General features: G+C 36.4%; 1 protein-coding gene across 1 annotated transcript; it reads left to right on the forward strand.

Moving 5' to 3' along the window:
• Positions 1 to 12,149: 12,149 nt before the first annotated feature.
• On the forward strand, positions 12,150 to 13,669 carry LOC117341350. Its single transcript, XM_033903207.1, has 2 exons — positions 12,150 to 12,796; positions 13,002 to 13,669. Exons 1-2 carry the CDS (start codon positions 12,246 to 12,248, stop codon positions 13,378 to 13,380), a joined length of 930 nt encoding a protein of 309 aa, XP_033759098.1. The 5' UTR covers positions 12,150 to 12,245; the 3' UTR covers positions 13,381 to 13,669.
• The last annotated feature ends 14,313 nt before the right edge of the window (positions 13,670 to 27,982 follow it).

The following is a 27,982-nucleotide window of genomic DNA, read 5'->3' on the forward strand; positions in this document are numbered from 1 at the left end:
ACTGTAATTGTAGTATACAGTCTCATGAATACAATTTGGTTTACTAACGATATATAGACAAATGCAACACATAATGTAAATATAAACCTATGAACAGGAGCTAAACAAACAGGAGTTAATAACATTGAATAAGACGGCTACGGCAAGAAAAGAAAGTGGGTTAGATCTTAAATAAGAAGTAAGTTTAGCTTAATTTTGTATCCGTTAAACATCACATCAAGAGCTTCAATCATTTAAGGAGGTTCCCTTCTCTGGACGTTAAACAAAATAAACCAAACCAAATTCTCTGCGAGATCTGTCAGTGTAGTGAATGAGCGTTTGTGGATGTGTAATAGAATGTTGTTACAGTACATTCGTGTTCGCTTTAATGATAATGCGGTGCTTCCGTCGACATTTCAATGCGTCCTCACTGATGCATACTGCCGAAGTCAACAAAGAAGCAAACCCATTCATATTATACTGACAGCGGGCGATATACCTATAATCTTTCAAACTCCCCAAAATAGAAAGCGTTGATAAGGAGCATCAATTACAATATTTAGAGTCTCTGGTATGTATCGGCCATTGGGTAGATCCATAAGCCGTCAACACAGGCACGAACGCTCATCTAAATCCAAAAGCGATGAGGTGTCGGGAGAGGCCTTTTAACATACAATGTTGAATAGAAATAAGAGAAAAGATAATATCAAACGTTAAGTTGCCAATTATTAGCCAAACAATTTGACAGGACGTACAATTTGTACGCCCTACCTGCAGGACTGACGATATACACAATCGGAAAACTAAGATAAAATATAGCATACAGCTATAAATTAAGACTCCGGTATATACGTATTTTTAATATACACATCTACAATAATAAAATGTTAACATACATTTTGAATTCTTACTATGAACCAATATCGGTCAGGATTAGATTAAGAGACCAGAGGAGACCATATGCAAAGGCATTCGAGAGGCTCGTTAATATCTGTATGTGTTGATTATATATGTGGTTATGAGATGTACATCTCAAATGCTTCAATGATAGACTCCCTAGTATTGTAAAAAAAATCCCAGTGATTACTTTAGAAAATTATTTTGTTGAAATGAACTAATTCCCTTGGAGCGCAGAAAGACCCCAGGTCCTTTTATTACGCTATAATGTAGTCTATCTCGTGATACCAATCGTATCTGAGTTTGACCAAGGTGCGGGGATATCGACAGTTTGAAAGATACAATCAAGAAACTGTGTTCCTAGGGGCGGGGAAACACCCCAGTGGGTCTATTTTTACAACATGATTTTGTTTATCTCTGGTTGTCTATCAATGTTTAATATTGTTATTGGATGGGTATATTATATTTAACCCAGAAACGAAGCCCCGAGGGGTGTTAGAAGACCCAAGTGCTGACCCTATATACTGAATGAATTTAACTATTTAAAATACATGTATTCATGTCTTTGACATTATATCAATGAAGTATCATAGCTATATAGTTTTTATCAGTTTGTTGAAATTAAATACCCATATTGGCCTAAGCAGAAGTCTGATCCCTTGGCGTGACTCCATACATTGACCCTGGGGTCTGAATTTAACAATTCAAAATCTACACTTTTACCACCGGATAAAAAGACATCAAAGTTATCTGGTTGCTACTTTTTTAAGGAAAAAATCTTTAAAGGTTAATGTCTGTTTAAAAATACACTGAACGGTGACCTTTGGGGTGGTCCAATGTACTAACCCAATAATCTGATTTAATCATTTGGAACTCAAATGTGACAGGATGAGTGTCCTTGGCAGGTATACTTCATTGATGTAGCACTATAAAGTCGGCATCAAAATCACTAGGAGACAAAATACAGACATACTCCAGCCTTCCAAAATACACATACTCACCACACGCATGCATCTCACACACAGTGAAGGCCGTCCTTAAATGCTGTTGAAAGGACGTTAAGATTTGGATTTTCAGTGTATGTTCATTATATAACCTTACTAACGAGAGCATCGTTTTCAAGTGTGTGAACGTCAAACTTGACGCGCAGGAATACATTATTCATAGCTGGACTGGTGCACACTTGCGCAATTAGTGTGAATGCGCAATTGTTATTTGCGTTTCAGTTTTAACTTTGTTTCCTTAACAAATTGTGGATGGAATATGGTACAATTGAATAAAATATAACGATGAAAAAATAAAATGTTTGAAATATCTCGCATGAATCGTATAAAAAACGATGTTACTGTGAAACTATGTTTTCTTTAGTCCTGGAGTTGACAACCTATCTCGCCAAATTGGAATCAGCTATTTACCGATTTACTTTTGTGATAACATTGAAATAAAACACAGGCTAAAATGTCAATATAAGGAATACATCGTGTTTTTGTTTTGTATATTGGTGTGCTAACTGCATTTTCTTACAGATATTTCAACATGACTAACATGCCTTATTCAAAATATCTGTTAAAAGATGCCGTTTACACACCAGTAAACGTTAAAAATATGAGTCCGTATATAAATAAACCATCCACTCCAATGTGTGTTTCGTAAGGGTATTGCTTAACGTACAATCATCTCGAAACGGGAGGGGGTAATGTTGGTCAAATGCTATTATTGCTATTTGGCACTTTTTGTCAATATTGAGTAATATAGCTAGTATATTTTGATTAATTATTAAACATCTTTCTATTTTGCAGATACATCACGACGACAAAAAAACTTGTGTCAACAGATAGTACAACTTCAACTGGAATTACTCTACAACACATATCAACATGGGTAGACGATTCAGAAAAATGAGATTCGCGGCATATAATGAACTGTTCTATATGTTTGCTCTACTCGTAGTTTTTACAATTACTAGTACGACATTCTATCATATGATTTTGATTACAAAGACACAGAGTAAGAAGACTGTGTCGAGACACATCGAACGGATCCCTAACTAAAGTCTCGTATTCGCTTCAGAACCTGAAAACACATACAACCTTACAACGAGACCAGAATTATGTGAAAAGTGCTTCTCCCATAATTTCACATTTCTTATTGATAATGCAGACATATGTAAAACTTCAACCGAAACCGGTTATGGGGCTGATATTGATGTGTTAATATTAATAACAACTGCGCATGCGCATTATAATCGTCGTGAAGCTATGCGCACGACTTGGCTTACAAGAACTAAAAAGAACAAAGCAAATGTTCGATATGCATTTTTATTAGGAATATCGGGAAATCAGACAGAGAACTTACAAATAAAAGAAGAGAATGACATTCATCATGATATTCTTCAAGAAGATTTTATAGATACATATAAGAATCTAACGTACAAAACATTAATGGCTTTTAAATGGGCCAAAACAAGATGTGCTCATGCGTGGTATGTGCTTAAAAGTGACGACGATGTGTACATTAATATCCCAGGCCTTTTAAAATCTTTGAAAAAACATTCAAAATCTCTGCTATCCGCAATTGGGGGTACTTGTCCAAATATGGCTTTTCCAGTCAGGGACAAGGACTCCAAATTTTATGTCGACTTTGAGACATACCCAGGTCGTTATTATCCAACATATTGCTCAGGTACAGCTTACATAACAAGCATTGGCGTTGCCAAAAAAGTTTTAGAAATTTCCGAAAATATTCCGTTTTTTCCTATAGAAGACATATACATGGCGTTTTGTATACAAAAGTTGAGTTTGCGGTTTCAAAATATTGAAGGCTTTCATCGATTTTTTGTTACTCCTAAAAGATGCAACTATAAAGCGGATTGGTTTGTGACATCACATGGTGTAGCTCCGGAATTGGTAATAGATGTTTGGAAGACGATTTGCTAACAGAATGTATGCGATCTTTAGTTAGTGGACATATCTAATTACTGATGTATAATTCAATGCGTGGGCCAAATAAAATTACTGATAACATTGCAGTCTAGTCTATTCGCTATAATTTGTAAGGCGAAATATATATGCATTAAATTGCCTTTCTTCAGTGGAAAGTTATTGCCCTTAAAAATCTCGCAGAATAGCAGACAATTTGACTAAATGTGTAGTGGAACTGGACAGGGTCTATCAACGGCGACCAGGTAGCTCAGTTGGTAGAGCAGCTAGTGTTCGGGGTTCCCGGGCTCGAGCTGGCTGCCATTTACATTTTCTCTTTCTCCTGTTACTTATTTATTATAGACACGGTTTGGTTTATTTTGTTTAACGTCCTATTAACAGCTAAGGTCTTTTAAGGACGGCCTGCCGTGCGTGTGACATGCATGCGTGTGGTGAGTGTGTATGTGTGTTTTGGGAGGCTGCGGTATGTTCGTGTTAAGTCTCCTTGTGATAGCCGGAACTTTTGCCGATTTATAGTGCTACCTCACTGAAGCATACTGCCGAAGACACCCAGCAGCACACCCCACCCGGTCACATTTGATACTGACAACGGGCGAACCAGTCGTCCCACGGTACACCATTGTTAGGAAACAATGTACAAATGTTAAGCCGGCAGGTCAGAGTGGCTAGGTGAGAGGTGAGAACGAGTGAGTCGTGTAAGAACAGGGCACGTATCAATGCACCTGATACAAGAGTACTATGAGGATAAGGTGTTTAAAGGTGTAATTAACGTTTTGTCGCCATTCTGGTCGTGATGGTCAAATGCTGTACACACTTTTAATTTTTATTTCATTTTTCATTTTTTTTCATTGACACAATTTTATTTTGATAAATTTGGGAACATAACCCCCTATTTAACCAAGTCCGGTCATTAACTCTAATACTAAGTCTGCATTGCAAAACGCAGTGTTTGTTACGTTACGGGGGTTGTAAGCGATTAAGTTTCAAAAAAGTGTGTAGCACAAGTATAATTTTGTCCAGTTGTAGTTAACCTATTCACTGTATTGCTTAATAAATCAAACGAGGACAAACTTATATTTGATCTCAAGAAAGAAAATGAGGTGGTGTTACAAAATAAAAAAAAAATCAAATTTGAGGATTGGGAAATCGCTTTTTTTTAAAGAAGGCAAGAGGTAGTTATATGTTCAAGCTTGATTTAAAATTTGGCTATCATCATATATAGATACTTTCGGCGGCGTATCAGACTTATATAGGATTCTCTGTTGGGACCAATATATTATCGTTTAACAGTTTGTGTGATTTGAGAGGCTGCGGTATGTTCGTGTTGAGTCTCCTTGTGATGGTCCAGAACTTTTGCCGATTTAAAGTGCTACCTCACTGAGGCATACTGCCGAAGAACCGTTTGATTTTACTTCAGCTCCTCATATTTTTGAGATCCTTAGAGGCGTATTTGAGTCAGCATTTCATAGATATAGTCGTTTAATTAGACGAAGGATGAGGCTGTACTGGTAAACGTTCAGAAATCTACCTAATGAATCCAGTACAGTTTAGAATGGTTGGGATTATGTTGGTTTTAGCAGGTTTTTCCACAAGTATGCCGACAGTGAAGGTGACTGGGGGATGTTGCGGTTCTTAAACAGACGGTGCCCGGTAAGTTATACAAGATATCAGCTCGAGAAATAGCTAAGGTAACAAAAGGGAAAGAGTGGTCTCCCTTCCTCCAGTAATCGGTTCTGTTTGTAGATTACCCACGAGATCTATTCACGGGTTTATTACAAACACATATAAATTTGACAGACTAAAACGGATTGGATTTGGACGATAGGTATATTTAAGATTAGTTTCTTTAGGAAAAAACAATGTAGACAGGTTTTACTGTTTATAAGGTTTCTTATACACTGGTTACCCAGATGCTAGTAATACAGCATGCTTGGTCTTTATTGTTCAGGTTTAGGGGAAAGTTTTTTCACAGAGCATGTACACCGGCGGAAAGAGACAGGAGTTTTACTTGGGGGCAAAGTTATAGCGGTATGTTAGAGCTTAAATTCATGGAATGTTTACAGAAAGTCAGAATTGTGTTTGGATTTCAGATAACGGTAGCATAGAGCATTTACAGTTGCACAGTATGGCTTTCGTCAATCATAACATTTCGTTGGATGTGCAGTAGATACCGAAGGAGAAAAATCAACAGGCTGATTGAATGAGCAAGTGGGTAGATTTCGATGATTGTTGGAAAGGCGAAAATAATTGTCTGATGCCTCCATTGTATTTAGTCATGACGACTATAAAGCATGTCGTAGTTTAAAAGGCAAAGGATATTTTACTGTAGTTTAACAGAAATGACCCGCCCCCTTTTAGACATTGATTTTTGAGTTACAGGTACAAGTAAAACATAGAGGACGTATTAGCGTTTTCTTAAATCAGCCGCCTGTGATGTTCACGGCAATAACAATATTTTATTTGTGTGAAGTTCTGATAGGCTGACAGGATCCATTTTGTCGATGAGCAGACAATTTTATATGAATGTGTTTAGATGTGCGTATTCCATGTGTAGTGGTGCAGCTGTTACCATTTGTGTTTTGACTTAAATTGAAGAGGAGGCTTCAACCATCGGGATATATATATATATCCCCTGACGAAGCAACTATGTTGAATGTTATGTATATTTTTTTGTGATTTGTGTGAATTGAAAATACATCTGTTTAATGAAGCTTTTCCTTAATTACTATTTTCAAATAGTTTAACGGTGGGGTGTTAGAAAGAGTTTTGAAATATTATGTAATACAATTTATGCGTGCTGGTCCAGTCATTCCGAGAAGTAATGCTAAAATAATAGTTTTGGTTTCAAAGAATGTGTAATAAGTGAAAACGGTTTAGCATTTCTCCTGTGTGTATATAAACTCTTTGTTAAATAAACAGGATTCCATTTCGATAAAAGACGAAGCTTTTTACTTCATAAGTTTGGGCAACGAATTTTCGGGTTATAAAAATCCTTGTAAATCTACACTAATTAAAAGCGTACAGGAAGGCGCACTCAGAATTATGGGCACACAAAATGTTAAGAAGGAAGCTTTAACGTCAAATGTTTTTACGTCATTGATGGACAGATTCGGAGACCAGATTTACGTACCGTTCCTATCTATCACTGGATTTGCTGGATTTCATACGTATATCGAGATGGCGATATTCGGATATCTGACGTTGATTTCTTCGATACTCGTATACAAAAAAAATGGAAGAGGAAGACTGATTTTTATAGGGTAGAGCGGATGTTATTGTCACAAAAACACTTAACTCCAACTATCTAGTTTCTATCTATGGTCACCATAGTCTGAGGTCAGGTGGAGCTACAGCGGCGGTGAACGGGTGTCTGATCGTCTGCTCAAAACACATTGACGGTAGAAGACGGAAAGGCAGGCAATGAATGTGTATGTAAAAGACTTGGAGGAAAGAACAACTGTCAGTCGGAGCATCAGAGGACACCAAGTGATTACAAAAGTGAAAATTAATTAGCTCATTTTAATTTGTCGAGAGGTGATGGTCGTCAGAGTTCACATCCATTTCGAGAATATTCACCTTTTATTCAACATCGCTACATAAATTGCTGCGAGCTACATTGATAAATCGCTTTGCTCCGTTTTCATATGTCAAAATTCACTTATTATAGTGACGTCAGGAAATACGACGTCATTTATTTTCGACGTCAGAAACATTTCCCTCATAATACTTTAGCAATGGAGATTATAAGAATTATAATCTGATAAAATAGTGACGAAGTCGAACAAAAGCAAATTTTGCGAAATTACATCTGCCGCGGATATTATTAACTTTGCAGTATAAGATGGGAACTGAACCAATGAAAGCTGCATTATTGCACCATTACAAGAACGACACAGGGAAACGATATATATTGAAATTACATTAAATGGCCAACAAACATATGATCATTTTGCAAAAATGGTAAATACTAACGGCATTATATTACTTGGCTAAATCAAAATTAAAACAATAGAGAATACCGACATCATATTGCTTGGCTATATCAACAATACATCAATAGAGAATACCGACATCATATTGCTTGGCTATATCAACAATAAAACAATAGAGAATACCGACATATTATTGCTTGGCTATATCAACAATATAACAATAGAGAATACAGACATCATATTGCTTGGCTATATCAACAATAAATCAATAGAGAATACAGACATCATATTGCTTGGCTATACCAACAATAAAACAATAGAGAATACCAACATAATATTGCTTGGCTATATCAACAATATAACAATAGAGAATACCGACATCATATTGCTTGGCTATATCAACAATATAACAATAGAGAATACCGACATCATATTGCTTGGCTATATCAACAATAAATCAATAGAGAATACCGACATCATATTGCTTGGCTATATCAACAATAAAACAATAGAGAATACCGACATCATATTGCTTGGCTATATCAACAATAAGACATTGGAGAATACTGACATGATAATGTAAATCTAGCTGAAACGATAGAAAGAGGACAAAATATAACAAGAGGCCCAGAGGGCCTGTATCGCTCACCTGGATTTCATGAGATATGAAACAAGAATGATGATTAAGTATATTTGTCACTGGTATTGCTATGTCAATATATCATAGGCATTTTATATGGGTACGTGAGGATTTGATGTCAAAAAATGCATTAATCCATGAAATAAAATCAACTTTTGGCACAACCCCATAGGGATCCTACCACACAAATGTTTGCTTAGTTTCAGAAAAGAAGTTGTTTAAACCAATTGACCCCTTTTGACCCTGTCTTCTGCACCCCGGGGGGAGTGGGGGTCAGTTCCTTCCTTTATAAAATTTTGAATCCCTACCCAAAAGGATGCTACCAGGCAAATATGAACGATATCTCTTGCTTAGTTTCAGAGAAGAAGTTGTTCATATCAATTCAGCCAAATTGACCCCACTTGGCCCCGCCCCTCAGGCCCCCGGGGGGTCAGCCTCACCATTTGTACAATTTTGAATGCCCACCCAATAGTGATATTACCAGGCAAATATGAGCAATATCCATTGCTTGGTTTCAGAGAAGAAGTCGCTAATATCAATATAGCCAGATTGACCACATTTGGCCCCGCCCCTCAGGCCCCCGGGGGGTCAGCTCCATCATTTGTACAATTTTTAATCCCCACCCCATAGTGATGCTACCAGGCAAATATGAGCGATATCCAACACTTGGTTTCAGCTAAGAAGTCGTTTATATTAAGAGAGCCAAATTGACCCCTTTTGGCCCCGCCCCTCAGACCCCTTGGGGGTCAGCCCCACCATTTGTACAATTTTGAATCCCCACTCCATAGGGATGTTACCAGGTAAATATGAGTGAAATCCATTGCTTAGTTTCAGAGCAGAAGTCGTTTATATTAAATATCAATTCTGTAAAACTGACCCCTTTTGGCCCCGCCCCTCAGACCCCAGGGGGTCAGCCCCGTCATTTGTACAATTTCAAATTCCTACCCCAAGGTGATGCTACCAGTAAAATATGAGAGATATCCATTGTTTGGTTCCAGAGAAGAAGTCAATTATATGAATATAGCCAAATTGACCACATTTGGCCCCGCCCCTCAGGCCCCTGGGGGGTCAGTCCCATCATTTGTACAATTTTAAATCCCAACCCCATAGTGATGCTACCAGGCAAATATGAGTGACAGGCATTGCTCGGTTTCAGAGAAGAAGTCGTTTATATCAATATAGCCAAATTGACCACATTCGGCCCCACCCCCTCAGGCCCCTGGGGGGTCAGCCCCATCATTTGTACAATTTTGAATTCCCACCCCATAATGATGCTACCAGGCAAATATGAGCGATAGCCATTGCTTGGTTTCAGAGAAGAAGTCGTTTATATCAATATAGCCAGATTGACCACATTTGGCCCTGCCCCTCAGGCCCCTGGGGGGTCAGCCCCATAATTTGTACAATTTTGAATCCCCACCCCATAATGATGCTACCAGGCAAATATGAGTGATAGCCATTGCTTGGTTTCAGAGAAGAAGTCGTTTATATCAATAGCTCAAAAATGACCCCTTTAGGCCCCGCCCCAGAGGCCCCCAGGGGGTCAGCCCCATCATTTGTACAATTCTGAGTCCCCTACCCATAGGGATGCTTCTGATCAAATTTGGTCAAATTCTGATGTGTGGTTATGAAGAAGAAGTCAATTGTTGACGGACGGACGGACGACGGACGACGGACGGACGGACGGACGACGGACGCAACGGTATGGCATAAGCTCACCTTGGTCCTTCGGACCAGGTGAGCTACAAAGGAAGTATTTATCTGCGGATATTACATCGCCGGTTTGTTTTCAAATTAATTTCAACCATTTGTTTAATTAATGTCACAGAGGCAGACTGAATGTAGTCAATGAAAAGTATAAAGGTAACTTTTCTTTAGCTTGATATGGGTAAGGCAATAAACCAAATATCCCAAATACGATCCCTAGCCGAGACTATGAATATTATGCGACACTCGGTTACAATTTTATCGAGGAAACATGTTAAGATAGGGACATATGTGTACATAATTGTCGGTCTATAATATACGTTATACGTTCAGGAAGGCCACACTACATAACATTAGCATCCGGTTTTGCCATAAGTGGATGTTTCATTTAAGCAGTAACACTACAGTTATTTACGTAATTAAAAATAAATGGTCAGACATTCTTAGTTTCCCTAATGTGAATTAGGTGAAATTGTTAAACCACCGCAGGCATTTATAACACAGAATGGATATTATTTCATTATGCTGTAACGCGGGACGAGTGTCGGTAGAGATAGTTAGAAATGAACAAACCAAACAACAATTTATTTACAATTCACAAAAGTACATTTCACTTAACATGTCTGCCATCTCTCCCGCATCCACTCATTCACATCCATACAATTGTATAAATTAGCACGTTGGTTTCATACAGAAGTTCCATATCTACATAAAACCAGGCACAATGCATACATTTGTAGTTCCAGTCTATGTTCCTTGTTAACAACAAGATAACAGTTCAGGTGCTGTCCGCTCCTGTATGAACTGAATCATAAACTGGTTGTCAACTAGGTGACAACTCTCTTGGTATGGTTGACACCGATGTCCATCCGAAACCGTTACTGACGGACTGAGATGCTACGCAACATGTACATCTATCAAACACTAGTATCCACTACTAGTTCCACAATGCAGGCTCTGGCTGACCTTGTAGCGACCTTGACTTGCTAGCTGTTGATGACCTGTGGCTAACTTTGATCCGATGTAAGGGAAGGTCCTGGTGCCTCGTTTTCTAGTATCCACCGCAAAGTCCAGATGCGGTCGTACTCATTAACATATACGGCTCATTAGACGTCAACCGGACAATATCAGGACTTTAAATGGAACACGAGAGTGACATATAGCTTAATACAGATGGTACTTACCACAGTATGTAAAATGTGCCTGTATCTACTGAGGTAGGCCGCTATGAGTATCAAAACCCAAGACAGGTGGCTAATGCGCGTCAACTCATGTTTACCTGCGTCCTGAGCTCGTGCACTTCCGTTCTCTGCTTAGATGTACTTACCGTAACGTCCGTCAAAGGACCAGGTGATTTGTAACAATAAACTGGACATTCACGCAAAAACATTATAAGATCAAGCATAGACACCACAAGACAATACATACGATCGTGACGTATGCGTTGTTCAGCATCCTATTATCGTGTACGGCTATGGTCACTAAAAGACGGCCTCCTCAGTGCCGAATTGCATGCATGGACTTTTTGGGAGGCTGCCGTTAGGTTTCGTTTTGTATTCTTTCACGTCATATCAACAGCTATGGTAATTTAAGGACGGCATCCCCTGTGTGTGAGATGCCCGTGTATTTGACGTGTGTATTTCGGGATGTTTCAGTAGCCGAAGACTACTAGTCGGACACCTTACCTGGTAATTAGCAAATTAGTCGCTCGTCTCACAAAAATGCTAAGCGCTAAGCAAAGTAGCAACTATTAATGTATTGATTTAGCAAGGAGACACATCCCAAAAGCATCTGCACTATTGAAAACTAAATTAGCAATTGCTGCAGTTCTAATACGTTCTTATCTAAGTTATTAATTATCACGGTCAAACTATTGTGGTAATATGACGCATTCTTGCTGATACACCGAATTGGGAGGTTACATCGACCAATCATATGAGGTTTCTTAATATCCGCTACACACATGCCAAGCTTCCGATCAGCATATGAAACATATTGCATGTTAATCATGAAACTGTATTACACAGCACTATACAATATATACATACTCCGACAATCATCGAACTGTGTCATTTATCTTTAGACCACTATATATCTGAATTCGCTGTTAAAACAACGTTCTTGTGGTGGTTTTGAGTCAGTTCTACCATCATGAATATATCGCATGAATCGTATACCAATGGGAGCCGTGAGAATACACGGGAAGCTAAAAGCGGGTATGACTTAGAACTGGTTGGTATAAATGACGGGTCGTTTGTGTTAATGCACTCCCTGGCGATCACGTGCCTTGGTCTGAGCATGTTGTCGGCCTTGTGCGTAATCGTTGCTTCCACACAGGACCGAGGATTGAGAGGTTTTTTTTCCTGGACAAAAAGCGAACGATTTGTGTTTTATATGGCATGCACTGAAATAACGCTTGGCTTAACACACACTTTCGATCACTCGCAGATTCTGATCACTCGGGATCACGTTCGACCGGAAGAGCTTTGTCAATTCTTTGCATTTGTTCTCTACACCTTTGTATGTGCACAGCTTCTAACAGTCAACATGATAGCAATTACTGTTTTCCGTATAATTTATCTGCATCATAATGTAGAGTACGGCAGAAACGATTGGAAATTATTTTTATTGATATTCGGATTGCCCATTTCATCTGCTGCTGTTTATGCCTCCACAGGACAGTTTGGAACAAATGGTACTTTGTGAGTATTTTACTTTACAGTCTATGAATTCTCCAGTAGAAGTATTTTCGATATAAGATTCAGGAACTGTAGACATATCGGTCAAAGTAACATTTCAAAAAGAAATATAGGCTATATATACAAGTCAAAATAATATTATCATTTATTGTTTTATGAAGAAAATGTATACAATATTCATAACTAAATGAACCCATTTTTATTTCAGTTGTTTCTTCGACATTGTAAATGGAATTATAAGCTACGTAATTGTTGCCATACTCATGATTCTCATTCTGATCATCAACACTGTCCTTTATGGGCTTACCTTGTTTCGGATTCGAAAGGACACAAAAGAAACGGAGAAATCACTCGGACCAAGAATTGAAGCTACTCACAGAACTCAACGAGCGGCCCGGAATATGTTTCTATTTTTGATCGTGTATTTTATTCAATGGTTGCCAGCTTCTTTACTATCTGTTGCTGTCATCTTTCCAAACCCACCAGATTTTATGATCCATCTAGTGGTAACGTTCTCTAACATAGGTGGCGTTTTGAACGGAATTGTTTATTATGTCATCAGAAGAAGACGGCATCGGGATCAATAGTTGGCAAGTGTTTCATAATCAACTGAAACAGCACAGACACAATTGACATGATGGATGTTATCTGTAGAATCTCATTCTTGAATTAATCTACGCATCAAAATAAGATGTAAGGCAACACTGGAGACTTTGACAGGCATATTTAAGAGTGTTTGGTTTGGTTTGGTTTTAATTTTTTAACGACCTATCACCAGCTAAGGTCATCTAAGGACGGCGTCTCGTGCGTGCGACATGTATGCGTGTGGTGAGTGCGTATGTGTGTTTTGGGAGGCTGTGGTATGTTTGTGTCAAGTCTCCTTGTGATAGGCCGGAACTTTTGCCGATTTATTGTGCTACTTCACTGAAGCATACTGCCGAAGACGCCCAGCAGAACACCCCACCCGGTCACATTATACGGAAAACGGGCGAACCAGTCGTCTTACTCCTGATGTGCTGAGCGCTAAGCAGGAGTAGAAACTACCATTTTTAAAGACTCTGGTATGTTTTGGCCAGGGAACAGAACTCAAAGCCTTCCTCACAGGGGCGAACGCTCAACAAAGGACCAAAAGTGAGGCATTGTCAAGGGAGACATTAGGAAGAAGAAAGATGGTAAGCAAGAAGAGAAAAGATAAGATCCCAAATTTAATCGCCTCTTACGATCATGCAATGGGGGCAGCAGGTACAATTTTTACGCCTACCTGCAGTGCAGTGTTTACGTGTATTATATTATTAGACAATGTAAAGTACGTGTACACTTATATACATATAATATTACTTGACACTTCTATTCTTCTGACATCAGTGACACATGCAATAGAACTGCATTATTATTTAACATGATTTCAAATATGATAAACAATGGAGCCAGACCAAATAACTGAAGAATGCTTTGCATGATAAAAAAAAATAGCATGCACTATGTTTGAAGATTCATAGCAATATCTACTTTAAAACTAATCTTAGATTGATGACAATTATCATATTTCAGTACAATTGACCCTTTATTTATAGATGTAATGGTTTTGTTCAGAAAAAATATAAGTGTGATATTTCATTAAAATATGGAGGCAATTATGGCCACTGCTGCAGTGAAAAATGACGAAGTCGAAACATTATTTCTGTAAGCATTTACATTGATATTGTCATTTGACACACCGGTATTAAGACCTTTTTATGCATAATACCATAATGTGATATACCCTGCCGAAAAATGTTCACTACAGTAATAAAACACAATACACTAAATTATTTCCAAGATATGTCTCTAAAATAAGACAATATCGCAATTTGATGTATAGATAATACAGGTTCGACATTTTTTCTGAAATTCTGCCAATCTTCAACTCATCACCATATGCCAATTAATTACATTTGGACTCATACTTTACGCCAAATTATATTTCGTTGAATATAACGTCATTTGACAGCATACATTTTGATAGTTGTTTAAATAAAAACGTGAACCCTGTCGTCAGTTGGGCAACATTAAGTAGGCTATAGCACAGGCCCCTGGGACCTTTTGATATTTTTTTCAAACATACCTCATAGGGAACAACCAAACAATTGAAAAAATATATTTTTGAAACAGCCCCTGTGTATAGAAAGTTGAGCCAAGGATAAAATGTCTGGCAGCCACTGATTGGCCAGTATGTTATAAAGCGAGAAAATAGATATGTAGCCTGATAGGAAACTATCAATAAGAAATGTTGATAATAATTTCGTAAGTCCGATTGATTTTTTCCCAAAAGTTCAGGTAATAACAATTAACAGGTAAACATTTCAGATTTTTGAGAATTTTTACTGCGAAATTCACCCATTTTCAAAATGGCTACCCTGGAGAAAATTTGAGCTGAAGGACCCAACTTTTTTTTTGATAAGGTATTATATCAGACCCTAAACTTTTGTTATAAACCATAATTGTCATATTGAATTCAAGAATTTGAATGAAATAGCCAAAACGTTAACACTAAAGTCTATTGGAAAACAATTGGTTGGTTGGTCTCTATAGGTTGTCTCAAAGTTTGCTACAAATAACTCTTGCGTTTTGACAGATTGTTTCGAGGGCAAAATGGCATTGTTCATGCAAAAGGTCCTTTGTCAGGAAATATAATTATTTTTGTATACACTATATATCGGCTTTCATGATATTCCGGTTCTTGTAGATTCATAGTTACACCAAATTGAAAAGGAAACTACTCCCGTGATTCAGACTTGAGGTAGCAACACTGTTATGTACTTGTACCCATCTTCAGACTTCCTGCCCTGCAGGTAGGGCGTAAGAATTGTACCTGCTGCCCCCATTGCATGATCGTAAGAGGCGACTGAATTTGGGATCTTATCTTTCCTCTTCTTTCTTACAAACTTTCTTCTTCCTAATGTCTCCCTTGACAATGCCTCACTTTTGGCCTTTAGTTGAGCGTTCGTCCCTGTGAGGAAGGCTTTGGGTTCTGTCCTCTGGCCGAGACATACCAGAGTCTTTAAAAAAGGTAGTTTCTACTCCTGCTTAGCGCTCAGCATATTAGGAGTGGGACGACTGGTTCACCCGTTGTCAGTATAATGTGACCGAGTGGGGTGTGCTGCTGGGTGTCTTCGGCAGTATGCTCCAGTGAGGTAGCACTATAAATCGGCAAAAGTCCCGGCCTACCACAAGGAGACTTCACACAAACATACCGCAGCCTCTCAAAACACACATACGCACTCACCACACGCATACATGTCGCACGCACGGGAGGCCGTCCTTAAATGACCTTAGCTGTTAATAGGACGTTAAACAAAATAAACCAACCAAACCAAACATCTTCAGACTTCAGTCTTTCATGGTTCGGTTCGGCACTTACTGTTTGGAGGGGTATCACCATCCTACATTTCTAGGTTAGACCCTCTTTCAGATCATGTAATAATGCCTCCCCACCCCTGTCCGGTTATTGTGGGTTGTTGGTCATACCCAATTTGACAAGCATATAATCAAAAACATGCTACACTCTAGTAAGGAGTAAGTATTTATTGCATATGTGTATGTGTGTGTCTAAGTATGAGTCAGCCTCTTACTCCAAACTTCTTATATGCATAGATGATGTATAAAACCTTGAGTGAAAGTCTATGAATCAGTATATATATGTATCGTTACTATAAGGATGTAATTTAGTACAATCTGTATAGTCATCAAACCTATCTATAAAGTAAGTAGTAAATACATACGTGGCAGTCATATTTATCATAAAGTTATTTGTTAAAACATAAGTCGTTAGATATAATTACTGTTGTATACAAAATGTACTTAATGAGTATGGTTGTATAGGGAAGACAGCCATTAGGGCCTGCTGTATGCTCATGGTATTAGGAACTCTTGAAAAAATAAGGTTTAAGGATTGTTGTTGTAAACAAATGTCACACACTGCATATATAAGAATTGTTCTTTTGAAAATAAAACGTCATAGAATTGTTGTACACTAAATGTAAAATACTGCTTTATATTAAACGCCATAGGATTGTTGTTCAATACATGTATGACTGTTGTGTGATAAACGTCATGAGTTATTGTACACTAAATGTATTACTTGTACAATAAACGTCGTATGATTCATTGTACGCTAAATGTAAAAGACTTGTATATTTAATGTCATAGGATTGTTTAACATACTTGTCCTAAGACTTTTGTAAATAACCGTCATAGGATTGCTGTACACTTTATATTTTTGTATTATCAATGTCATATGATGTTTGTACAATTACTGTTTAAGGATGTTGTATAATAAAGGTCATAGGATTTTTGTACAGAAATGTCTTAAAATTGTTGTGTGATAAAGGTCTTAGTCTTGTTTTGTATACTAAATATCATTAGACTGTTGTGTGATAGAGGTCTGAGGCTTGTTTTGTATACTATATATCATTAGACTGTTGTGTGATAAAGGTCTGAGGCTTGCTCTGTATACTAAATGTCATTAGACTGTTGTGTGATAAAGGTCTGAGGCTTGTTTTGTATACTAAATATCATTAGACTGTTGTGTGATAGAGGTCTTAGTCTTGTTTTGTATACTAAATATCATTAGACTGTTGTGTGATAAAGGTCTGAGGCTTGCTCTGTATACCAAATGTCATTAGACTGTTGTGTGATAAAGGTCTGAGGCTTGTTTTGTATACTAAATATCATTACACTGTTGTGTGATAAAGGTCTTAGTCCTGTTTTGTATACTAAATATCATTAGACTGTTGTGTGATAAAGGTCTGATGAGGCTTGTTTTGTATACTAAATATCATTAGACTGTTTTGTGATAAAGTCTGAGGCTTGTTCTGTATACTAAATGTCATTAGACTGTTGTGTGATAAAGGTCTGAGGCTTGTTTTGTATACTAAATATCATTAGACTGTTGTGTGATAAAGGTCTGAGGCTGGTTTTGAATACTAAATATCATTAGACTGTTGTGTGATAAAGGTATTAGGCTTGTTTTGTATACTAAATATCATTAGACTGTTGTGTGATAAAGGTCCGAGGCTTGTTTTGTATACTAAACGTCCTAAGTTTGTTTATGTTGTATATGGAAGATCTTAGAATGGCCGTTCTCTACTATAGGTCTAAGATGGAGTTTCCTGATGGGTGTCCTCAGTATGCTCTAGGGACGTTACACTATAAAACGCAATAGATCCGCTCTATTACAAGACAACAAAGACGAGCATCCTGCACACATGCAATGCCGTCCTCAAATGAACAAGCTTTTGATAGGACGTTAATCAAATCAATACCGAACAAAACAATAGAGTCATCTAAAGGTGCATATTTAAAACGTCCTCTCACTGCAGTATGATGCGAAAGGCAATTTGACCTGGCATTGCTCCCGATCAATTATATTGACAGTAGATGTATGACTTTAGTCTGTGTGCCATTGCTCACCACTCTCATACATGTCGCACTCACGGGAGGCCGTCCTTAAATGACCTTAGCTGTTAATAGGACGTTAAACAAAATAAACCAAACCAAACCAAACTACCTGACAGCCGCGAAACTTAATCAGGAAGCGGTGCAGCGTCAAAGGATAAATTAAAACGCAAAGAAAAAAGAGAAAGGTATCAAAATTTCCGGGCCCCCTTGGGGAAGAAGAGGCGCTTTTGGGATTTTTTTTTTTCTTCTTTTTTAAAACTTTCTTCCCCCAAGTCTCCTTCTGCCCTTTTGGCCTTTATTGGGCGTTTTTGGGGGGGCTTGGGTTTGTTCGGGCCGGGGGACATAAAAAGGTTTTTAAAAAAAGTTTTTACTCTGCTTAGGCCAGAATATTGGGGGAGGGGACGAGGGTTCACCCGTTTGATAAGTGACCGAGGGGTGTCCCGGGGTGTCTTCGGCAGTATGCCCCAGTGAGGTAGCACTATAAATCGGCAAAAGTCCCGGCCTACCACAAGGAGACTTCACACAAACACACCGCAGCCTCTCAAAACACACATACGCACTCACCACACGCATACATGTCGCACGCACGGGAGGCCGTCCTTAAATGACCTTAGCTGTTAATAGGACGTTAAACAAAATAAACCAACCAAACCAAACATCTTCAGACTTCAGTCTTTCATGGTTCGGTTCGGCACTTACTGTTTGGAGGGGTATCACCATCCTACATTTCTAGGTTAGACCCTCTTTCAGATCATGTAATAATGCCTCCCCACCCCTGTCCGGTTATTGTGGGTTGTTGGTCATACCCAATTTGACAAGCATATCATCAAAAACATGCTACACTCTAGTAAGGAGTAAGTATTTATTGCATATGTGTATGTGTGTGTCTAAGTATGAGTCAGCCTCTTACTCCAAACTTCTTATATGCATAGATGATGTATAAAACCTTGAGTGAAAGTCTATGAATCAGTATATATATGTATCGTTACTATAAGGATGTAATTTAGTACAATCTGTATAGTCATCAAACCTATCTATAAAGTAAGTAGTAAATACATACGTGGCAGTCATATTTATCATAAAGTTATTTGTTAAAACATAAGTCGTTAGATATAATTACTGTTGTATACAAAATGTACTTAATGATTATGGTTGTATAGGGATGACAGTCATTAGGGCCTGCTGTATGCTCATGGTATTAGGAACTCTTGAAAAAATAAGGTTTAAGGATTGTTGTTGTAAACAAATGTCACACACTACATATATAAGAATTGTTCTTTTGAAAAAAAACCGTCATAGAATTATTGTACACTAAATGTAAAATACTGTTTTATATTAAACGCCATAGGATTGTTGTTCAATACATGTATGACTGTTGTGTGATAAACGTCATGAGTTATTGTACACTAAATGTATTACTTGTACAATAAACGTCATATGATTCATTGTACGCTAAATGTAAAAGACTTGTATATTTAATGTCATAGGATTGCTGTACACTTTATATTTTTTGTATTATCAATGTCATATGATGTTTGTACAATTACTGTTTCAGAATGTTGTATAATAAAGATCATAGGATTGTTGTACAGAAATGTCTTAAAATTGTTGTGTGATAAAGGTCTTAGTCTTGTTTTGTATACTAAATATCATTATACTGTTGTGTGATAGAGGTCTTAGTCTTGTTTTGTATACTAAATATCATTAGACTGTTGTGTGATAGAGGTCTTAGTCTTGTTTTGTATACTAAATACCATTAGACTGTTGTGTGATAAAGGTCTGAGGCTTGTTCTGTATACTAAATATCATTAGACTGTTGTGTGATAAAGGTCTGAGGCTTGTTCTGTATACTAAATGTCATTAGACTGTTGTGTGATAAAGGTCTGAGGAATGTTCTGTATACTAAATATCATTAGACTTTTGTGTGATAAAGGTCTTAGTCCTGTTTTGTATACTAAATATCATTAGACTGTTGTATGATAAAGGTCTGAGGCTTGTTTTGTATACTAAATATCATTAGACTGTTGTGTGATAAGGTCTGAGGCTTGTTTTGTATACTAAATATCATAAGACTGTTGTGTGATAAAGGTCTGAGGTTTGTTTTGTATACTAAATATCATTAGACTGTTGTGTGATAAAGGTCTTAGTCTTGCTTTGTATACTGAATATCATTAGACTGTTGTGTGATCAATGTATGAGGCTTCTTTTGTATACTAAATAGCATTAGTCTGTTGTGTGATAGAGGTCTTAGTCTTGTTTTGTATACTAAATAGCATTAGACTGTTGTACGATAAAGGTCTGAGGCTTGTTTTGTATACTAAATATCATTACACTGTTGTGTGATAAAGGTCTGAGGCTTGTTTTGTATACTAAATACCATTAGAATATTGTGTGATAAAGGTCTGAGGCTTGTTTTGTATACTAAATATCATTAGACTGTTGTGTGAAAAAGGTCTGAGGCTCGTTTTGTATACTAAATATCATTACACTGTTGTGTGATAAATGTCTGAGGCTTGTTTTGTATACTGAATACCATTAGACTGTTGTGTGATAGGTCTGAGGCTGGTTTTGTATACTGAATATCATTAGACTGTTGTGTGATAAAGGTCTGAGGCTTGTTTTGTATACTAAATATCATTACACTGTTGTGTGATAAAGGTCTTAGTCCTGTTTTGTATACTAAATGTCATTAGACTGTTGTGTGATAAAGGTCTTAGTCCTGTTTTGTATACTAAATATCATTAGACTGTTGTGTGATCAATGTATGAGGCTTATTTTGTATACTAAATAGCATTAGTCTGTTGTGTGATAGAGGTCTTAGTCTTGTTTTGTATACTAAATAGCATTAGACTGTTGTACGATAAAGGTCTGAGGCTTGTTTTGTATACTAAATATCATTACACTGTTGTGTGATAAAGGTCTGAGGCTTGTTTTGTATACTAAATACCATTAGAATATTGTGTGATAAAGGTCTGAGACTTGTTTTGTATACTAAATATCATGAGACTGTTGTGTGAAAAAGGTCTGAGGCTCGTTTTGTATACTAAATATCATTACACTGTTGTGTGATAACTGTCTGAGGCTTGTTTTGTATACTAAATATCATTAGACTGTTGTGTGATAAAGGTATGAGCTTGTTTTGTATACTAAATATCATTACACTGTTGTGTGATAAAGGTCTGAGGCTTGTTTTGTATACTAAATATCATTAGACTGTTGTGTGATAAAGGTCTGAGGCTTGTTTTGTATACTAAATATCATTAGACTGTTGTGTGATAAAGGTCTGAGGCTTGTTTTGTATACTAAATATCATTACACTGTTGTGTGATAAAGGTCTTAGTCCTGTTTTGTATACTAAATATCATTAGACTGTTGTGTGATAAATGTCTGAGGCTTTCTTTGTATACTAAATGTCATTAGTCTATTGTGTGATAAAGGTCTGAGACTTGTTTTTTGTATACTAAATATCATTACACTGTTGTGTGATAAAGTTCTGAGGCTTGTTTTGTATACTAAATATCATTACACTGTTGTGTGATAGAGGTCTTAGTCCTGTTTTGTATACTAAATATCATTAGACTGTTGTGTGATCAATGTCTGAGGCTTGCTTTGTATACTAAATATCATGAGACTGTTGTACGATAAAGGTCTGTGGCTTGTTTTGTATACTAAATATCATTAGACTGTTGTGTGATAAAGGTCTGAGGCTTGTTTTGTATACTAAATACCATTAGACTGTTGTGTGATGAAGGTCTTGGGCTTGTTTTGTATACTAAATATCATTAGAATGTTGTGTGATAGAGGTCTGAGGCTTGTTTTGTACACTAAATATCATTAGACTGCTGTGTGATAAAGGTCTGAGGCTTGTTTTGTATACTAAATATCATTAGTCTGTTGTGTGATAAAGGTCTGAGGCTTGTTCTGTATACTAAATATCATTACACTGTTGTGTGATAAAGGTCTTAGTCCTGTTTTGTATACTAAATATCATTAGACTGTTGTATGATAAAGGTCTGAGGCTTGTTTTGTATACTAACTATCATTAGACTGTTGTGTGATAAAGGTCTGAGGCTTGTTTTGTATACTAAATATCATAAGACTGTTGTGTGATAAAGGTCTGAGGTTTGTTTTGTATACTAAATATCATTAGACTGTTGTGTGATAAAGGTCTTAGTCTTGCTTTGTATACTAAATATCATTAGACTGTTGTGTGATAGGTCTGAGGCTGGTTTTGTATACGGAATATCATTAGACTGTTGTGTGATAAAGGTCTGAGGCTTGTTCTGTATACTAAATGTCATTAGACTGTTATGTGATTAAGGTCTGAGGCTTGTTTTGTATACTAAATATCATTAGACTGTTGTGTGATAAAGGTCTGAGGCTTGTTTTGTATACTAAATATCATTACACTGTTGTGTGATAAAGGTCTGAGGCTTGTTTTGTATACTAAAAACCATTAGAATATTGTGTGATAAAGGTCTGAGGCTTGTTTTGTATAGTAAATATCATTAGACTGTTGTGTGAAAATGGTCTGAGGCTCGTTTTGTATACTAAATATCATTACACTGTTGTGTGATAAAGGTCTGAGGCTTGTTTTGTATACTAAATATCATTAGACTGTTGTGTGATAAAGGTATGGGCTTGTTTTGTATACTAAATATCATTACAATGTTGTGTGATAAAGGTCTGAGGCTTGTTTTGTATACTAAATATCATTAGACTGTTGTGTGATAAAGGTCTGAGGCTTGTTTTGTATACTAAATATCATTACACTGTTGTGTGATAAAGGTCTTAGTCCTGTTTTGTATACTAAATATCATTAGACTGTTGTGTGATAAATGTCTGAGGCTTTCCTTGTATACTAAATATCATTAGTCTGTTGTGTGATAAAGGTCTGAGACTTGTTTTTTGTATACTAAATATCATTACACTGTTGTGTGATAAAGTTCTGAGGCTTGTTTTGTATACTAAATATCATTACACTGTTGTGTGATGAAGTTCTGAGGCTTGTTTTGTATACTAAATATCATTACACTGTTGTGTGATGAAGGTCTTAGTCCTGTTTTGTATACTAAATATCATTAGACTGTTGTGTGATAAATGTCTGAGGCTTGCTTTGTATACTAAATATCATGAGACTGTTGTACGATAAAGGTCTGTGGCTTGTTTTGTATACTAAATATCATTAGACTGTTGTGTGATAAAGGTCTGAGGCTTGTTTTGTATACTAAATACCATTAGACTGTTGTGTGATAAAGGTCTTGGGCTTGTTTTGTATACTAAATATCATTAGACTGTTGTGTGATAGAGGTCTGAGGCTTGTTTTGTACACTAAATATCATTAGACTGCTGTGTGATAAAGGTCTGAGGCTTGTTTTGTATACTAAATATCATTAGTCTGTTGTGTGATAAAGGTCTGAGGCTTGTTCTGTATACTAAATATCATTACACTGTTGTGTGATAAAGGTCTTAGTCCTGTTTTGTATACTAAATATCATTAGACTGTTGTATGATAAAGATCTGAGGCTTGTTTTGTATACTAACTATCATTAGACTGTTGTGTGATAAAGGTCTGAGGCTTGTTTTGTATACTAAATATCATAAGACTGTTGTGTGATAAAGGTCTGAGGTTTGTTTTGTATACTAAATATCATTAGACTGTTGTGTGATGAAGGTCTTAGTCTTGCTTTGTATACTGAATATCATTAGACTGTTGCGTGATAGGTCTGAGGCTGGTTTTTGTATACTGAATATCATTAGACTGTTGTGTGATAAAGGTCTGAGGCTTGTTCTGTATACTAAATGTCAGTAGACTGTTGTGTGAAAAAGGTCTGAGGCTTGTTTTGTATACTAAATAGCATTTGACTGTTGTGTGATAAAGGTCTGATGCTTGTTTTGTATACTAAATATCATTACACTGTTGTGTGATAGAGGTCTTAGTCCTGTTTTGTATACTAAATATCATTAGACTGTTGTGTGATCAATGTATGAGGCTTGTTTTGTATACTAAATAGCATTAGTCTGTTGTGTGATACAGGTCTTAGTCTTGTTTTGTATACTAAATAGCATTAGACTGTTGTACGATAAAGGTCTGAGGCTTGTTTTGTATACTAAATATCATTACACTGTTGTGTGATAAAGGTCTGAGGCTTGTTTTGTATACTAAATACCATTAGAATATTGTGTGATAAAGGTCTGAGGCTTGTTTTGTATACTAAATATCATTAGACTGTTGTGTGAAAAAGGTCTGAGGCTCGTTTTGTATACTAAATATCATTACACTGTTGTGTGATAAATGTCTGAGGCTTGTTTTGTATACTAAATATCATTAGACTGTTGTGTGATAAAGGTATGAGCTTGTTTTGTATACTAAATATCATTACACTGTTGTGTGATAAAGGTCTGAGGCTTGTTTTGTATACTAAATATCATTACACTGTTGTGTGATAAAGGTCTGAGGCTTGTTTTGTATACTAAATATCATTAGACTGTTGTGTGATAAAGGTCTGAGGCTTGTTTTGTATACTAAATATCATTACACTGTTGTGTGATAAAGGTCTTAGTCCTGTTTTGTATACTAAATATCATTAGACTGTTGTGTGATAAATGTCTGAGGCTTTCGTTGTATACTAAATATCATTAGTCTATTGTGTGATAAAGGTCTGAGACTTGTTTTTTGTATACTAAATATCATTACACTGTTGTGTGATAAAGTTCTGAGGCTTGTTTTGTATACTAAATATCATTACACTGTTGTGTGATAGAGGTCTTAGTCCTGTTTTGTATACTAAATATCATTAGACTGTTGTGTGATAAATGTCTGAGGCTTGCTTTGTATACTAAATATCATGAGACTGTTGTACGATAAAGGTCTGTGGCTTGTTTTGTATACTAAATATCATTAGACTGTTGTGTGATAAAGGTCTGAGGCTTGTTTTGTATACTAAATACCATTAGACTGTTGTGTGATAAAGGTCTTGGGCTTGTTTTGTATACTAAATATCATTAGAATGTTGTGTGATAGAGGTCTGAGGCTTGTTTTGTACACTAAATATCATTAGACTGCTGTGTGATAAAGGTCTGAGGCTTGTTTTGTATACTAAATATCATTAGTCTGTTGTGTGATAAAGGTCTGAGGCTTGTTCTGTATACTAAATATCATTACACTGTTGTGTGATAAAGGTCTTAGTCCTGTTTTGTATACTAAATATCATTAGACTGTTGTATGATAAAGGTCTGAGGCTTGTTTTGTATACTAACTATCATTAGACTGTTGTGTGATAAAGGTCTGAGGCTTGTTTTGTATACTAAATATCATAAGACTGTTGTGTGATAAAGGTCTGAGGTTTGTTTTGTATACTAAATATCATTAGACTGTTGTGTGATAAAGGTCTTAGTCTTGCTTTGTATACTGAATATCATTAGACTGTTGTGTGATAGGTCTGAGGCTGGTTTTGTATACGGAATATCATTAGACTGTTGTGTGATAAAGGTCTGAGGCTTGTTCTGTATACTAAATGTCATTAGACTGTTATGTGATTAAGGTCTGAGGCTTGTTTTGTATACTAAATATCATTACACTGTTGTGTGATAAAGGTCTGAGGCTTGTTTTGTATACTAAATATCATTACACTGTTGTGTGATAAAGGTCTGAAGCTTGTTTTGTATACTAAATATCATTACACTGTTGTGTGATAAAGGTCTGAGGCTTGTTTTGTATACTAAATACCATTAGAATATTGTGTGATAAAGGTCTGAGGCTTGTTTTGTATACTAAATATCATTAGACTGTTGTGTGAAAAAGGTCTGAGGCTCGTTTTGTATACTAAATATCATTACACTGTTGTGTGATAAAGGTCTGAGGCTTGTTTTGTATACTAAATATCATTAGACTGTTGTGTGATAAAGGTATGGGCTTGTTTTGTATACTAAATATCATTACAATGTTGTGTGATAAAGGTCTGAGGCTTGTTTTGTATACTAAATATCATTACACTGTTGTGTGATAAAGGTCTGAGGCTTGTTTTGTATACTAAATATCATTAGACTGTTGTGTGATAAAGGTCTGAGGCTTGTTTTGTATACTAAATATCATTACACTGTTGTGTGATAAAGGTCTTAGTCCTGTTTTGTATACTAAATATCATTAGACTGTTGTGTGATAAATGTCTGAGGCTTTCCTTGTATACTAAATATCATTAGACTGTTGTGTGATAAAGGTCTTAGTCCTGTTTTGTATACTAAATATCATTAGACTGTTGTGTGATAAATGTCTGAGGCTTGCTTTGTATACTAAATATCATGAGACTGTTGTACGATAAAGGTCTGTGGCTTGTTTTGTATACTAAATATCATTAGACTGTTGTGTGATAAAGGTCTGACGCTTGTTTTGTATACTAAATACCATTAGACTGTTGTGTGATAAAGGTCTTGGGCTTGTTTTGTATACTAAATATCATTAGACTGTTGTGTGATAGAGGTCTGAGGCTTGTTTTGTACACTAAATATCATTAGACTGCTGTGTGATAAAGGTCTGAGACTTGTTTTGTATACTAAATATCATTAGTCTGTTGTGTGATAAAGGTCTGAGGCTTGTTCTGTATACTAAATATCATTACACTGTTGTGTGATAAAGGTCTTAGTCCTGTTTTGTATACTAAATATCATTAGACTGTTGTATGATAAAGGTCTGAGGCTTGTTTTGTATACTAACTATCATTAGACTGTTGTGTGATAAAGGTCTGAGGCTTGTTTTGTATACTAAATATCATAAGACTGTTGTGTGATAAAGGTCTGAGGTTTGTTTTGTATACTAAATATCATTAGACTGTTGTGTGATAAAGGTCTTAGTCTTGCTTTGTATACCGAATATCATTAGACTGTTGCGTGATAGGTCTGAGGCTGGTTTTTGTATACTGAATATCATTAGACTGTTGTGTGATAAAGGTCTGAGGCTTGTTCTGTATACTAAATGTCAGTAGACTGTTGTGTGAAAAAGGTCTGAGGCTTGTTTTGTATACTAAATATCATTTGACTGTTGTGTGATAAAGGTCTGATGCTTGTTTTGTATACTGAATATCATTACACTGTTGTGTGATAGAGGTCTTATTCCTGTTTTGTATACTAAATATCATTAGACTGTTGTGTGATCAATGTATGAGGCTTGTTTTGTATACTAAATAGCATTAGTCTGTTGTGTGATAGAGGTCTTAGTCTTGTTTTGTATACTAAATAGCATTATACTGTTGTACGATAAAGGTCTGAGGCTTGTTTTGTATACTAAATATCATTACACTGTTGTGTGATAAAGGTCTGAGGCTTGTTTTGTATACTAAATACCATTAGCATATTGTGTGATAAAGGTCTGAGGCTTGTTTTGTATACTAAATATCATTAGACTGTTGTGTGAAAAAGGTCTGAGGCTCGTTTTGTATACTAAATATCATTACACTGTTGTGTGATAAATGTCTGAGGCTTGTTTTGTATACTAAATATCATTAGACTGTTGTGTGATAAAGGTATGAGCTTGTTTTGTATACTAAATATCACTACACTGTTGTGTGATAAAGGTCTGAGGCTTGTTTTGTATACTAAATATCATTACACTGTTGTGTGATAAAGGTCTGAGGCTTGTTTTGTATACTAAATATCATTAGACTGTTGTGTGATAAAGGTCTGAGGCTTGTTTTGTATACTAAATATCATTACACTGTTGTGTGATAAAGGTCTTAGTCCTGTTTTGTATACTAA

The sequence above is a fragment of the Pecten maximus genome, chromosome 13 (genome assembly GCF_902652985.1).
Source record: "Pecten maximus chromosome 13, xPecMax1.1, whole genome shotgun sequence".
NCBI lineage: Eukaryota > Metazoa > Mollusca > Bivalvia > Pectinida > Pectinidae > Pecten > Pecten maximus.

Excerpts from the sequence above, each read along its gene's own strand:
- LOC117341350 (XM_033903207.1), top strand. The coding sequence starts at position 12,246 with ATGAATATATCGCATGAATCGTATACCAATGGGAGCCGTGAGAATACA. Across the intron at positions 12,797-13,001 it reads TTTGGAACAAATGGTACTTT|TTGTTTCTTCGACATTGTAA; the intron begins GTGAGTATTTTA and ends TTTTTATTTCAG.